We start from the raw sequence: 14,974 nt of genomic DNA on the forward strand, positions 1-14,974 counted from the left end.
GGGACTTTCGAAGGTCATATTTTGGGGGTCTCTAGCATTGTCCTATTTTTTTTACAGTAAATGTGAATTTCTTATTTGAATTTCTTATTTGAGAGGAATCCAAATTCTGTGTTTGTCAAAGAATATTATAAGTATTTAATAGAAATAAATGAGGATCCTCAATCCTTAAAGAATATTCGTCTCTTTTTGGCAATAATTGACAGTAAATAAGAAATTCCTTAAAGAATATTCGCCCCTTTTTGACAGTAAATGGGAATTTATCATTTAAGAGAAATCCAACTTTCCTTGCAATTATCAATGGAATCCTAAACTCGAGTATAGGAGTATATAGAGGGCTTTTACAATGAAGTAAAACTTTATTTATTATAGCACGTGTTTTGATATATAATTTTTTTTTATTTTAATTCATCCCGTCTGCGAAAAAAGTCAAATTTTGGGGCCTCTGAGTTTGGAAATTGGACTTCCAAGTTCCAACTCAAATGTCTATACAGCTAGCTTGTGGAGGAAATGCCTGTGAAGTTTCTTTGAAACCAGAACCATCTACCCTTAGTTGACACACTTGAATGGCAAGTCTTCCCTTGTTCATGTCATATATATATATATAAGCATCAAGCTGTCAATACCCAAAATATACACCCACTGACTGAGGAGTCTCAAATTAAATGCATTGCCTGCCAAATTAGTTAATTCTACTTTTGGTCAAATTAAATGACATCTTACACTCTGTGGAGCAGAGTGCCGGCGCTCCGCTGTAATAAAATTACAGTAGGCCCCACTGTAATACCTATTTAAGGGTGAAATTTTTTTAATTTTATTTTGAAAAAATTATAGATATATAGTTTATGGTCTAACGAATCCAACGCTATATTTTTTTGTTCAAAACAAAAATCATATGCTACATGAAAAATGCTTAACAATTTTAGACCGTCGGATATAAACTCAAAACATTCGGTGTCTGGATAGCAATGAATTTGATTTTTGTTTCCAAAAAAAAAATATCGTTGAATTCGTTAGATTACAAACTATACATCTATAATTTTTTCAAAATAAAATAAAATTTTTTTGTGATTCAAATCACCTATAGCGGGGTCTGCTGTAGTTTTACTACAGCAGACCCCTGGCACCCCTGTGGAGCAGCCTTAGTGGCAATGGTAGTGGCAAAGCGCATCATGATAGGACAATGGGAGACGGTATCCTCACCCTCATTATCAAGGAAAAATTCTTGAAAAAAGTTACGTGGTTAGAGGAAGCGGGATTGAGACCCCTTTAGTGAAAAGTCACCATATCCAAAGAAAATTGCTCAACATATAGCAAGACAGGTCATAGCAAACATTATCAGGGATTGTGGGGAAGGTAGGTGAGAGGGAGAGAATGATTTGAGGGCTGAGAATGATAGGGTCAATGAAGATGTTGATAGATTAAGTCTTAACAAATTTTTAAGGTGTAGTTAGTAAATGACGTGGTGCAAATAAGATTCATCATCATTTATTTTCTCTACGAGGAATTTCCTTTCATTGCCACCGGTCATGCTCGTTCGGCATAATGTTTTTTCTTTATATTCTACCAGTCTCAATAAGCAACGTCATCTCTAGTTGTGACTTGTGCGACGACGTGTGTGTATATATATTGTTGGAATATAACATGCAATAAACCAATTAATATTTATATTGCATGAAAAAGAACTAAAACAGTAACATTAATCAGAAACAGTAACATCAGCATATATGAACTCAATAATTGATGTTAAAATTAAAATACCAAAACTCGTAAACAGTTGATAGGAATAGTGGGAGCGAGGTACGCCTTTCACGAATCTCCTTAAAGAGAAATGTCCAGCCACTGGTGCCAAGCTCTCCGGACAGACTCTTCCCAAGATACAACGCTCCGCAAACCACTAGTAAGCAGCACTTCAATACTAATGGACTTAGACGAATCAATTTAGAATTGCACTCTCAAACAGATTGAAGAAAAAGAAATCGAGACTTAGAAGAGCAGCAGAATGACAGAAGAAGAAGGTTTTTCTCTCTAATGAAGCTGCTGCCAAGGCTCTCCTTATATAGGAGGCTTATCAACAAGAACCCAGAAAAATCAGTGAGAAATCACTGATTTTCGGGCTGGTAACTTGACCAAGCAAGGTTGCAACCACCAGCCCATATCTTGGGCTGTTGCAACTGCTCTGGTTGACCAGGTAAGATGTCAGTCATGGGCTGGGCTTGAACAGTCCATATTCAATATAACAAAATGTAAGAAATTATTGGGCTAAGTCTGCGAAGGGCCTGACACGCACGCACGCACACCTCGCCACGCCCGACCGACCGGCTCGGCTCGGCGGGTGGGCGCGCGCGTGTGTTTTAGTCCAAGTTCATAATGTGGAGCCTCTCACTCCTACAAAAGCTTGGGTGCCCTTGGCCCAAAGTTTTACTACAACACTTGGACTTATAAACAACACATCCACATGGTATTTTTCCAATGTGGGATTCTCATACACACACTTATTGCACTATGTCCACCATGCTCATCATGGTCACTTTCGAGTCTTTTTACATTCAACCAATAAATGATTTGGTCACACTAATTACTTCAGTTTATTGTCCTTATAACAAGGATCAATTGCCCATAAATTTCATTCAATAATTATTATTGAGCTTTCATTTAATAATGGTCAAAATATAGGTGACCATCATTTTCCAACAATATATACATATACACACACATATATGTACGTATGTATCTTTAGACGGTTAACTACGTGTGTGTGTACGTCATATAATATATATATATATATATATATATATATATATTAAATATGGTCAACAGTAATGGTTGACAGTACATCTAATGATATTCTATGGGAGCTCAAATCTTTTAAATGAAAGTTGAAAACTTTTTAAGTCTCATAATACATATTAGATTTTAAAAAATAATTACATATTTAGAATCAACACTTAAAACTATTTCTAACAAAATCTATTGTCGATGAGTTTTATCTGATAGATCTTAATTCCATTATTTTTTTTCAATAAAATTTCAAAAACAATGGATTCAGAATTAAAATAATGAATTTTAAACTGTGTTTTAAAAAATAATGGAAGTTATATTAAAACAATGAATTTTGGACAACGAATTTTGGGATAAACTACCAAACTAATGGATTACACGTCATTCACTCATTCATGACCATATGGGATGAACTATCAAACTGATGGGTATCATTCATTCATGATGTCGTCAGTGATTACCGTCATGTAGTCGCCAAAGTTGGACATCCAACTCATATTTTTCCTCTCTCTCTCCTTTAAAAGAGAATTACAATCACAACAGCGCTTCGACATATAGACATATAAACCCTCCTCCCTCCCTCCCTCAATCTCCGGCTCCACCTGCCAAGACAGAAATTAAAGCAAAAAATAGAACTTCTTTATTTGTTTGTTGGTCATGGGAGAAGTGGTGATTGATGAAGAACATGGTTTTGCAGAAATCCCTCTTCATGACGATGATCATAACAACCAATGTCGTCCAACGAAAAGCCCAGAGGATTTGGAGAGCAATATTGATCCACCCAATTCATCAAGAATTAATGTTAATGGATTCCAGATTGATCAGCAGAAAAACCCACATGAGGATTGGCTTCCAATCACGGAATCAAGAAATGGGAATTTCTACACTTGCGTCTTCCATTTGCTTTCTTCAGGAATTGGGATGCAAGCACTTTTCCTTCCTATTGCTTTTGCCACTCTTGGATGGTGAGTTTTCATTCCTAGCCTTCTTAATTTCTTCGTTAGCCTTTGCGATGCATCATCATTCATTCGTCGATGTGTTCTTCAACTCCCGCAACATTGTTAATATTCTTTTTTTAGGGAGGTCAACCAAAGTCTTTCACAAATTATAATTTTCCTATATAAGTTACATGGTTTTATTTATTATTTTATATATTGAATTTTTAATAGAGGATGAGTCCTAAGTCCTAACTATACGCTTTTTTAACAAATAATAATATCATACAAGTTTGTCATTTGAACATCTTATATGAGTCTAAACTCAGACTATCAAATCCACACGCATAAACATTTTCTATCCGATGACAAGATAAATTGGGTCAAAACTCAGTGTTTGCTCACAAAACTATTCTCCCAGTGTGAGAATCGAACTCAAGATATTTTGAGCCCTTACAATTTGGCCCAAATAGATTCATCATTAGACTATCATTTAAATGGTTGAGTTGAACTTTAAACAATTATCATTCACTTATATTTTTTTTAAAAAAATATATAATTTATTGATCAACCAAACATGTTTAATTTTCAAAACCCATTTACCCACCACATGCTTTGTCCTTATTTGTGTGCTAATGAAGTCAAAACGCAGAAATCATGTGACTTGTAGTAGGTGTTATTTTGTTGTTGCAGCCAATCTTGTCCAACTCAATAGTACAAAACTAACTAAAATCAACGGTTGCAGGGCATGGGGAACCATAACTTTATCGGTCGCATTTGTATGGCAACTCTACACGATTTGGCTGCTGGTCCAACTTCACGAATCCGTCCCTGGCATTCGTTACAGCAGATATCTCCACTTGTCCATAGCCGCCTTTGGTTAGTACATGCACCATGGCCCCAAAGATCATGGAATTTTTTATGAGCAGTATTAGGGATTTCAGTGTTTTTTTTAATCACAGTTATTTCAAATGTGAGATGACAGTATTAGGTATTTTTTGTCTTAGTTATTTCAAATTTGAGATAGATGCACACGGTTTTATATGTATCATATAAGACATGTGGGGTTCATGATTTCACATTGATCATGTGCGTATTTATCCTAGCATTCGGGATAGCCGAGACAAAAAAAAAATTGAAATCTCTAGCATTTTTTGATTTTTTTACATAAATACTTAAATTGAATTGAATGTACATATGTATATGTATAGGTCCAAAGCTTGGGAAGTTGCTATCGTTATTTCCGGTGATGTACTTATCAGGGGGTTCATGTGTGATGTTGATCATCAGTGGAGGTGGGACCATGAGGCTCTTCTACCGGTTGATGTGTTCAGGTGGGACCACCTGTGAGGACAAGTCATTGACTGGCGCTGAGTGGTTCTTGGTATTCACATGTATGGCCATTGTTCTGGCCCAGCGGCCCAACTTGAATTCCGTTGCTGGGTTATCCTTCGTTGGGGCAATCACGGCCCTATGTTATTGCACCCTAATTTGGGCCTTGTCAATTGTTAAAGGTCGGCCCAGTGATGTGTCATACGGCCCACGGGAGGAGCCCGATTCAGATATAGAGGGGTTTAGCAATGTTTTGATTGCAATTGGGATGATAGTACTTGCATTCAGAGGCCATAATCTTGTGCTTGAGATACAGGTCGGTACTATAGGATATTCTTGTGATTGGCCAACCTGGGCCCAATTTTCCTATGGCCCATGATTTCTCTATTTTTTTCCTGAATTTCTGACAGGGAACACTGCCTTCAAGCCCAACAAAAGCCTCAAAGAAGCCCATGTGGAGAGGAGTCACTGTGTCATATGCACTGATAGCCTTGTCCCTATTTCCCTTGGCTATAGCAGGATATTGGGTTTATGGAAACAAGGTATATATCTCTAAACAATGACATGTTTGTGTTTTATTGCAACCTAAATGTCACAAGTTGAAACCACAAAAGTAGTGTAAAAATCACTGGAAAATAGCCTAATTGTTATCTCTTCAAATTTAAGGCGTGTGGCGCCCGAAGTCGAGAGTTCGAACCAACCAACTTAGATCTATTTTTGGCAGGTACCCGCTGATTACATGCCAAAAGGAGGGCTTTTGACAGGATTTGTGCAGCACCATGGCCACACCACTTCAAAGTTTGTAAAAGGACTTATATACATGTTGATCATCATAAACAGTCTGTGTTCATATCAAATCTATGCGATGCCGGTTTTCGACAACTTGGAGATGAGATACATCAGCAGCAAGAATAGGCAGTGTCCATGGTGGGTGAGGACTGGATTTAGAATATGCTTTGGAGGGATATCATACTTGGTGGCAGTGGCATTTCCCTTCTTGGGAAGATTAGCAGCTTTGATTGGAGGGATTACATTGCCTTTAACATATGCTTATCCATGTTTCATGTGGATTTTGATCAAGAAGCCAAGACCAAATAGTGCAATGTGGTGTATTAATCTTCTACTTGGTTGCTTAGGCATGATTTTGGCTGTTTTGTTGATACTTGCAGCCTCTTGGAATTTACATGACCAAGGCGTAAATGGTAACTTCTTTAAGCCTTAGATGATATACAAGGTCTTCCTTCTCGGTGTCATCTATCATGCGGAGGAGTAAGCATGATTTTTCCTTTTCTTAGAGTATCATTAAGCTTAGATCAGCATAGTGATGTCACCTCCATTTGTGAGTTGTGCGATGACGTGTATATATATGTATCTTTATATGGTTGATTACGTGTGTACATCAGTACACATGCAGACACATACATACATATGTATGTATATATATATATGTAAAAATGGTCAATGATTACGATTTTGTGGTCGCCAAATTTGGACATCTATCAAACTCATATTTTACTTCTTCCTCTTTAAAAGGAGAATTACAATCACAACACCGCTCCTTCCCTCCTTGTTCTCCGGCTCCACCTGCCAAGAAAGAAATTAAAAAGAAGAAGAAGATTGCTTTATTTGTTGGTTGGTCATGGAAGAAGTGGTGATTGATGAAGAACAAGGTTTTGCCTTTTCCACTCTTGGATGGTGAGTTTTCATTCTTTCTTGATCTTCTTTATTTTCTTTGGTCATCTCTCTGCGAAGCATCACCATTGGTTCGTTGGTGTGTTCTTCGACTCCCACCACATTGTCGGAGAATCATTCTTTTTTTAGGGGGTTCAATCCAAGTCTTTCACGAATTATATTTCAGGAATTATAATTTTTATATATAAGTTATGTAATCCCTGTTGATCATGTTTCTTTCTTAATGAAAGTATTGTCTTTTTATCAAAATAATAATAATATATATATGGTTATATTACAACTTACTTTTTTTAAACCATGCAAGTTTATCTTTTGAACACTCGATATGGATCTAAACTCGCACACACAGAAGTTTCTCGTTTGATGACAAAATAAGTTGAGGTCAAAAATCTGACGCATGACCACAATGTTTTTTTTTCTCTCCTCAATGAGAATTGAATTCAGGACCTTCCGAGTTCTTATGATTTAAACCTATTGCAATTTTACACCTTCATCATTCACTTATATTTTAATTTATTTTTATTGATCAACCACATATGTTAAATTTTCTAAACCACCCATTTACCTACCGCATGCTTGTCCTTATTGTCTGCTAATGAAATCAAAACACAGAAATAATGTGATTTGTAGGTGTTAGTTTGTAGCTGATTCAATCTAGTTCCAAGTCAATAGTACAAAGCTAACTAAAAATCCAACGATTGCAGGGCATGGGGAACCATATCTTTATTGGTCGCATTTACATGGCAACTCTACACGATTTGGCTTTTGGTCCAACTCCACGAATCCGTCCCTGGAATCCTTTACAGCAGATTTATGCAGCTGTCCAAAGCCGCTTTTGGTTAGTACATTTAACACAATGGCCTCACAAAATCATTCAATATTTAATGACCAGTCTTACAGATTCTAGCAATTTTTTTTTATCTCAGTTATGCCAAATACTAAGACGGACGTAAATAATTTATATATGAAATTATGCGTGTCCATCTCTACATTTTGAATTGCATGGACAAAAATATTAGGATCCGTAAAACTGTTTTTTTTTAATTAATTATATAAATACTTATATTGTATGTATATATATATGTATATATGTGTGTGTATATATATATCATGAGTAGGTCCTACGCTTGGGAAGTTGACATCATTATTTCCGGTGATATACCTAGCGGGGGGGTTCATGTTCGATGTTCGTCATCATTGGAGGTGAGAGACCTTGTACTGTTTTACCAGTTGACGTGTTCGCGTGGGTCCACCTGCAACACAAGCCATTGGCTGGCGCTGAGTCGTTCTTGGTGTTCATATGTATGGCTATTCTTCTGGCCCAGGGGCCCAACTTGAATTCCATTGCTGGGTTTTCCTTCGTCGGGGCAATCACGGCCTTGTCAATTGCTGAAGGTCGGCCCAGTGATGTGTCTCACGGCCCAAGGAAAAAGCCCGATTCAGATATAGAGGGACATAGCAATGTCTTGATTGCAATTGGGATCATAGTTCTTGCATTCAGAGGCCATAATCTTGCGCTTGAGATCCAGGTAGGTAGTATAGGATATTCTTGTGATTGGCCAGCCTGGACCCAATTTCCTATGGCCCATGATTTTTTTCCCCTGAATTTTCTGCCAGGCAACACTCCCTTCAAGCCCGGAAAAAGCCTCAAAGAAAACAATGTGCAAAGGTGTCACTGTGTCATATGCACTGAGCCTCGTCCCTATGTCCCTTGGCTATAGCAGGATATTGGGTTTATGGAAACAAGGTATGATATCTCAAGACAATGGCATGTTTGTGTTTTATTGCAACCTAAATCTCACAAGTTCAAAACACAAAAAGTAGTGTAAAAACTAAAAACCATTTCCCGATAGCATAGTTGGTCATCTCTTCAGTTTATGGTGTATGGGGCTCTAGGTTGGTAGTTCGAACCAATCAACTATGATATTTTTTTTGTGGAATCTTGATTCTATAGGCTTATCACACTTTTCGACCTCTACATGCACGGGTTTCGGTCTAATCTTACTTTTCACCAACTTGGTGTAGACTATTCTAGCGTCTCAGTTAGACTAGGTTATCTCTCGGTTATCAAAAAAAGTAGTGTAAACTAAACTAGCTTGAATTATTAGCAGGTACCCACAGATTACATGCGAAAAGGAGGGCTTTTGACAGCATTTGTGCGGTACCATGGCCACACGACTTCAAAGTCTGTAAAAGGACTTATATACATGATGATCATCATAAACAGTCTGTGTTCATATCAAATCTACGGGATGCTGGTTTTCGACAACTTGGAGTTCAGGTACGTGAACATCAAGAAGAGGTCGTGTCCATGGTGGGTGAGGAGAGGATTAAGAATATTCGCTGGAGGGATATCATACATGATAGCAGTGACATTTCCATTCTTGGGAAGATTTGCAGCTTTGATTGGAGGGTTTACATTGCCTTTAGCATATGCTTATCCATGTTTCATGTGGATTTCAATCAAGAAACCAAGACCATATAGCGTAATGTGGTGTATTAATCTTCTACTTGGTTGCTTAGGCATGGTTTTGGGTGTTTTGTTGGTAATTGCAGCCTCTTGGAATATACATGACCAAGGTGTAAAGTCTAACTTCTATAATCCTTAAAAGGAACATGATAAAGATGCATGCATTCCAGGAGAAAAATGCAGGGGAGAAGAAAGGTCTCATGGAGAAAATCAAAGAAAAGCTGCCAGGGCGGCACAACAAGGCAGAGGACGGTGCGGCAGCTGCAGACGTGCATTCCTCAGATGAGGAAGCAAAAGACAAACATGGATTCTTGGAGAAGATCAAGGAGAAGTTGCCAGGAAGTCACAAGAATGAAGGAGAGGAAAAAAAGCACTAATTTTGTTAAGAATGATTAAGGTAATCTAGGAAGCACTTGTAATCTGCTCCAAATCGTTATCAGTCCTACATCATCCAAGATCTCATTTTTACAACGATTAACATTCAAGAAGCAAAATGTAACAATGAATCAGGAATAGAGAAGAAGACATACTCTTTTTCTCAGGGCACGTAAGCAGCAGGGATCATTCAACGGTAGTCACAAGAATCTCCCAAAGTAAGGGGCTGGCCAAGTTTGTTACCCTTTAGAGTAACTGGGCATCTGACTCGCCTATAGAACTTGGACTTCACCAGTCTTCCAAGTATGTAAGCCCTCGATTTCAACACAAATGTCAGATTCAGAGGCAATGTGGCTGTATCAAGGTGTTGTCTATCAGTTTTCAGAATCGACACCCCTCCATAGAGTGGCACCTGATGGCCTTGCACTACCGTCACCACCGTCCTCTGGCTCTTCCTTGATTGTGTAAACTTCTTCATCTGTTAAATTCGTTTGTATATATGAATTAGATTAGAGAATAACATGCATTGAATATAAAGCACTCCGAGGGAATGCATGCAATTGCGACCAAAATGTGCATAACAAAACACCAATACCACGCAATTAACAACGCCATTGAAGGAAGACTGACGTTTTAGTAATCTGTTCTAAAGATAACATACATTGTTCTAAGGACAAACTTCTTTTTTCTTTTCTTATTTTATGAGAAGAAATTGACAATCGAAACTCTTAAAACGCAGTTACAAGCACCCAGCATGCCTGGCTTAATGCATTCATTATCGATATCATATTCACACACACAAAAAAAAGGCAAGGCCCTAATTATGATGGGATCTCCCCATGTATCCTCTACTACAAATCGATCTGCGGTGTGTGCAAAAAGCAGTCCTTGGAAGTACTAACCTAAGTCCAATCCTAGGACTCCTAGTACATTGCCAATTCATAAAATTCAGAACACGAATGGGTAAACCAGGGGGTTTAAGTTGAACTTGGTGCACAAGATTCCTTCAACAAACACTAGGAGGGGGGCTAACGCAAACATTAGCCCCCACCGTAAGCTCGAATGACCCTTGCCATGATGAGAATGTATCCCCATTGAAAGGGCAGAGGGCAATGTATGAAAAATTGGTTGGCCGCGGATGCCAATATCAAGAAGTAAAAAGATTGTTTTCTTGAACAATTAAGTGTGTTTGGAAATGGTTTTGGTTTTTTGCTTTCAAAAACTGATTTTAAGATTAGATTTTGAAAACAATTTTAAGAAATAATGATGAAAACAAAATTCATTTGGTAGAGGATTTTGCACGGAGAAAGAGGAAAGATGAAAGAGAAAACAGAAAAGAATTTTACAAAACTTCAAATAACAATTTTGGTTTTTTAGTTTTTAAAAACCAAAAACAGTTTTCAATTTTACAAAACAGTTTCTAAAAACACCCAACCAAACGAATTTTCAATCCCATTTGAATTTTCAAAAACAGAAAACAGTTTTGAAAACTGTAACCAAACATACATTGCCATGGAGCAAAACTAAAAATCACATCATATGACCTAAAAAAAAAAAAAAACATAACTGTCCTAATTTTCTACAAAATCAGTTACAAGTTAAGAGAAAACATAAAAGCAAATGTATCCCAGTTAATGGGCCCCACTCCGTTTTGGAAATACTAGATTGTGTCTGATGCAGGCTCTGCAGAGTTTGCAGGCTTTGTAGCAGGCCACTCTAATAAAGGCAACCCACACCCAAAAACCAACATTCAATATCTGGCCCACCTCATCTCTATTCTCTCCCAAGTCTTGGTCTATGTAGTTAAAAGATTCTGCTTAAGAGCATCTGCATCAGTTTCTCTTAACAGATTCCCTAAAATACAGACAAAATGTCACTTTCCCCTATTTTACAGATTCCCTATCCAATCAACACTGCATCAGATTACCTATCATATTCTCTATTGCATTAAAATAATATTTATTTATCTTTCCTTTATTTATTCTATTCATATAAACTACTTCTATTTAAAATAATAAATTAATTACATTTAAAACAATATATTAATTAAAATAATAAATTAATGTTATTAAAAATTAGAAAAAAAAATTGAGGAGAGAGAAAGAAGAGAGAGAAAAAGTGAGGAGAGAAAGAGGAGAGAGAAAGAAAGGAGTGAGGAGAGAGAGAGGAGAGAGTGAGGAGAGAGAAAGAAGAGAGAGAGAGAAAAAGTGAGGAGAGAGAAAGGAGTCAAAATGTGAGGAGAGGAGAGAGAAAGAAGAGAGAGAAAGAAAGGAGTGAGGAGAGAGAGGAGGGAAAAAATGAGGAGAGAGGAGAGAGGAGAAAATAAAGTAATAAAAAATATTATTTTATGTTTAGAGAAGTGAATAGTGGTTCTCTAGATGTAGGGAACTACTGTTCATATTCTGTAAAATAGGGAACCTCTAGGTAATCTGATGCAGAGCTCTATTTTGACAAAATCCCTAAATTTTACAGACAGACTCATGTTTAGGTAATCTGATGTGGATGCTCTAACAACCTAATTTTAGACCAACTACAGATAAGCTGAAATGACAGTATTGCCCTTATAATAAGCATGTCGCCAATGTAATCATCGTGGATAAAGGACATTTTCTAGAGAAACGAGAGAAGACCGTTGTTTTTACTTTTACCTGTCCGGAGGCGACCAGAAGCTGGAAATAGTGAAGCTGAAAAGGAGAAGAGGTGACGTGTACGGCGAAGAATGTCGCCGGATTTCGGTAGTGAATCTTGACCGTCGAATTTAACGAAAGCATATCCGTTGGCACTCCCGACCCATCGCTCCCCGCTTGTACGTTAAAATTCTCGAACACCATGTTCTGCAAAATCACATTTATTATTATATTAAATAAAAAACGAATTAAAGAAAAACCCTAAAACGGGTTCCAACGGTCCAACCCACATTCCCATTCCCCTAGGTTTCTGTAACTGTTACGCCCCATTCAATACACCGAGTCAACTCAGTGAAACAGAGGCCGAGTCAAAAACAGAGCGAAAGACATTACCTTGACGATGATTTTAGGGTTGTAAGACTTGCTAGCGCCCCACAAGATCAACGAGAACGTCGTGAACAGCACAACGAACCCCAAAACCCCACAAACAACCAACCTCACATTGCGGCTTGGACCCCGATCGTCACCGTCCATTTCATTATCGTCGTCGTCATCTTCGCGATCAATCTGAACGTGCTTGTACGCTGAGAGGCTCCTGGGGTTCTTCAGCGAGGCGGAGAAACGCGACGTGGAGGACTCGCGAGAATGGTGTATCGGGGAGCAGTGGTAGTAGTGGTGGGCCGGAGAACCCGTCGGGCTAGACCCGTAAGACATTTTTTCGACATCGTGGTTGGATGGGCTCTGCACGTAGTACATGGGCCTGCGCGGAGGAGAACGTAGCGGCCATGAGGTGTCGAGACTCGTCCCCTCCGAATCGGTCTTGGCGTGCATTTCGACCGGGTTAACTCACCGATAAGGATAAGAATTTGTGTTTCAATTGTTTAAGGCAGACGAGACTTGTATGTGAAAGGAAGTTTGTCTTGAAGGGGTAACACAGGGAGACTGCAGTCTGTGTAAGGAGTCAGTCGTAGCAGAGGTAATGTAAGGTTTAAATGACGGAATTGTCCCTTGTCCGGTTGTCCGTGTGCGTATTGTTGACGCCTTCGTTACCGTGCTCTAGCTTTCTTTGAAAGGCCAATCGGACGGGTGGTAAATCTTGCGTGATTGCACGGGTTCGTTGGGCGTTTGAGGGAGTGTGAATGCTTTGGTCGAAACTCGAAAGTCGTAACTTTAATGCTGCGGATTTGGTGAGATAACAAAGTGTCAAAACACGGGCTCTGTTTGGCAGCGGAAAATTGGATTTTCAATGATAACGGAAATGTTGTGAAAAATATACTGAGTTTAAAGCTGTGAAATATGTTATGAGGATTGACGTTAGCTGAAATGCTGTTGAATTAAAGTATTATAATATTAGATTTTATAATTTTTATATCAAAATTTGTTATTAAATTTAATATAATAAATATAATTTTATTAATAAAACTAATAAAATACTTATTTTTATTAATCTAATTTACTAATAAAATTAATATTACGTATAAAATTTAAATATTTAAATATTATAATAATTATTTATGTAAAATTAATTAAGATAATGTGGTAAGTTAAAAAATTTTAAAATAAAAAATAATGTTGTAAATATTAATAAAAAAGTAAAAGAAATTAATATTGTAATGCATGTGGGCCCAACCTTTATTAAAAAAGTAATAAAAGTATAACATTATACGGGACTCACATAAAAAATTTTGAAAAAAAAAATAATACACAACGGATCCGCTTTATAAGCTCCGCTGTTCATTGGTCAGCTGATCCGTTGGACCCGCTGTGCCGTTTGGCACAACGGAAGTCGGAAGCGGCTTCGCTCCGGTTTCTGCTGTGCCAAACAGGCAGTGTATTAGCACCGCACAAAAACTGAGCAGAGAAAAAAAAAAGAATCTTTCCTCAATTCTCATAAGTCATAACAATAAACAGCATTCACATTGGTACATTTTAATTTCCTAGATTCACTATTTTTTTTTAATATATTCAATATTTTGCCTAATAAATATTATTTTTTGACAATTTATAAATTTTACATTCCACAACAACTCCATCAAAATCTCTATGATATCAAAATATTGATTTTCTGTTATATTATTACTATCATTTGTATTTGTTAGTTATATGTTATTCTCTCTGTAGAATATCTTTAGTGATAAAGGGACAAGTCTTTCCTCTGGTTTCATGCCAGAATGTGCTTCCAACGTGATTGCGCTTGCGCATGGAATGAAGGGACGTCCGGCGCCGTCGTCATCGATCAGAAAAATTGGATCACTATGATTCGTGGATGAGGGCGGAGACATCACTTCGTCTGCTTAATTTCTGCTCATCAGTCACGGGAACAGATTAATTCTCCGATCCGGTCTTTCATCGACGATGACCACCAGCGATGACTTTTTGTAACCGTCTGCAACTGTTCCTGTTCAACATGTGTTATAACTGCTATTGTAAACCGACCCTAGAGAGGAGTCATTTGTCACCGATAACTGCCAGCCATTTTCTGGGGTAGTTACAACTACTTTGGCTCTTCAGAGTTTGACGTCCAAAGGGTGAAAGCAAAGTGCCCGTGATATCACCATCTAAAAATGTTAGGGATCCCAGTAATAGATCTTGTCCCTTGATTGATGTAAATGTAGGGGTCCCACAGAACTTTATGATTGAACCAAAGAGTGACACATCCACTATTAGGATGACTGAGATGCTTTTTACTGGAATCTATCACTTCCGACTATGACACCATGAAACTAGTAACTGAGGCTATGGTTGTTGATCAAGCTGTGATGCCC

The 14,974-nt window shown here is 37.8% G+C and overlaps 3 protein-coding genes across 6 annotated transcripts; 2 read left to right on the top strand and 1 right to left on the bottom strand.

The window, feature by feature from the left end:
- The first annotated feature begins 3,326 nt into the window (after nucleotides 1-3,326).
- Nucleotides 3,327-6,518, top strand: LOC120001442 (lysine histidine transporter-like 7). Of its 2 annotated transcripts, none has more exons than XM_038849774.1 (5): nucleotides 3,327-3,743; nucleotides 4,459-4,592; nucleotides 4,925-5,361; nucleotides 5,456-5,587; nucleotides 5,770-6,518. In XM_038849774.1, exons 1-5 carry the CDS (start codon nucleotides 3,436-3,438, stop codon nucleotides 6,265-6,267), a joined length of 1,509 nt encoding a protein of 502 aa, XP_038705702.1. In that variant the 5' UTR covers nucleotides 3,327-3,435; the 3' UTR covers nucleotides 6,268-6,518. The 2 variants fall into 2 exon arrangements, with proteins under 2 accessions (XP_038705702.1, XP_038705703.1); XM_038849775.1 differs by having other exon boundaries at nucleotides 3,471-3,743; nucleotides 4,407-4,592.
- A 93-nt stretch (nucleotides 6,519-6,611) lies between these two features.
- On the top strand, nucleotides 6,612-9,345 carry LOC120001444. Of its 2 annotated transcripts, none has more exons than XM_038849776.1 (5): nucleotides 6,612-6,740; nucleotides 7,442-7,575; nucleotides 7,904-8,266; nucleotides 8,355-8,484; nucleotides 8,846-9,345. In XM_038849776.1, the coding sequence occupies exons 1-5, from the start codon at nucleotides 6,704-6,706 to the stop codon at nucleotides 9,220-9,222; spliced, it is 1,041 nt and encodes a 346-aa protein (XP_038705704.1). In that variant the 5' UTR covers nucleotides 6,612-6,703; the 3' UTR covers nucleotides 9,223-9,345. The 2 variants fall into 2 exon arrangements, with proteins under 2 accessions (XP_038705704.1, XP_038705705.1); XM_038849777.1 differs by having other exon boundaries at nucleotides 8,849-9,345.
- Nucleotides 9,346-9,414: 69 nt separating this feature from the next.
- On the bottom strand, nucleotides 9,415-13,163 carry LOC120001445. 2 transcript variants are annotated; one of them, XM_038849780.1, is made up of 4 exons: nucleotides 12,603-13,163; nucleotides 12,231-12,416; nucleotides 9,738-10,060; nucleotides 9,416-9,649 (listed from the first exon to the last, which is right to left on the bottom strand). In XM_038849780.1, the coding sequence occupies exons 1-3, from the start codon at nucleotides 13,038-13,040 to the stop codon at nucleotides 9,773-9,775; spliced, it is 912 nt and encodes a 303-aa protein (XP_038705708.1). In that variant the 5' UTR covers nucleotides 13,041-13,163; the 3' UTR covers nucleotides 9,416-9,649; nucleotides 9,738-9,772. The 2 variants fall into 2 exon arrangements, with proteins under 2 accessions (XP_038705706.1, XP_038705708.1); XM_038849778.1 differs by having other exon boundaries at nucleotides 9,415-10,060; nucleotides 12,603-13,162.
- Nucleotides 13,164-14,974: the final 1,811 nt, after the last annotated feature.

Source organism: Tripterygium wilfordii, chromosome 7 (assembly GCF_013401445.1).
Source record: "Tripterygium wilfordii isolate XIE 37 chromosome 7, ASM1340144v1, whole genome shotgun sequence".
Lineage (NCBI taxonomy): Eukaryota > Viridiplantae > Streptophyta > Magnoliopsida > Celastrales > Celastraceae > Tripterygium > Tripterygium wilfordii.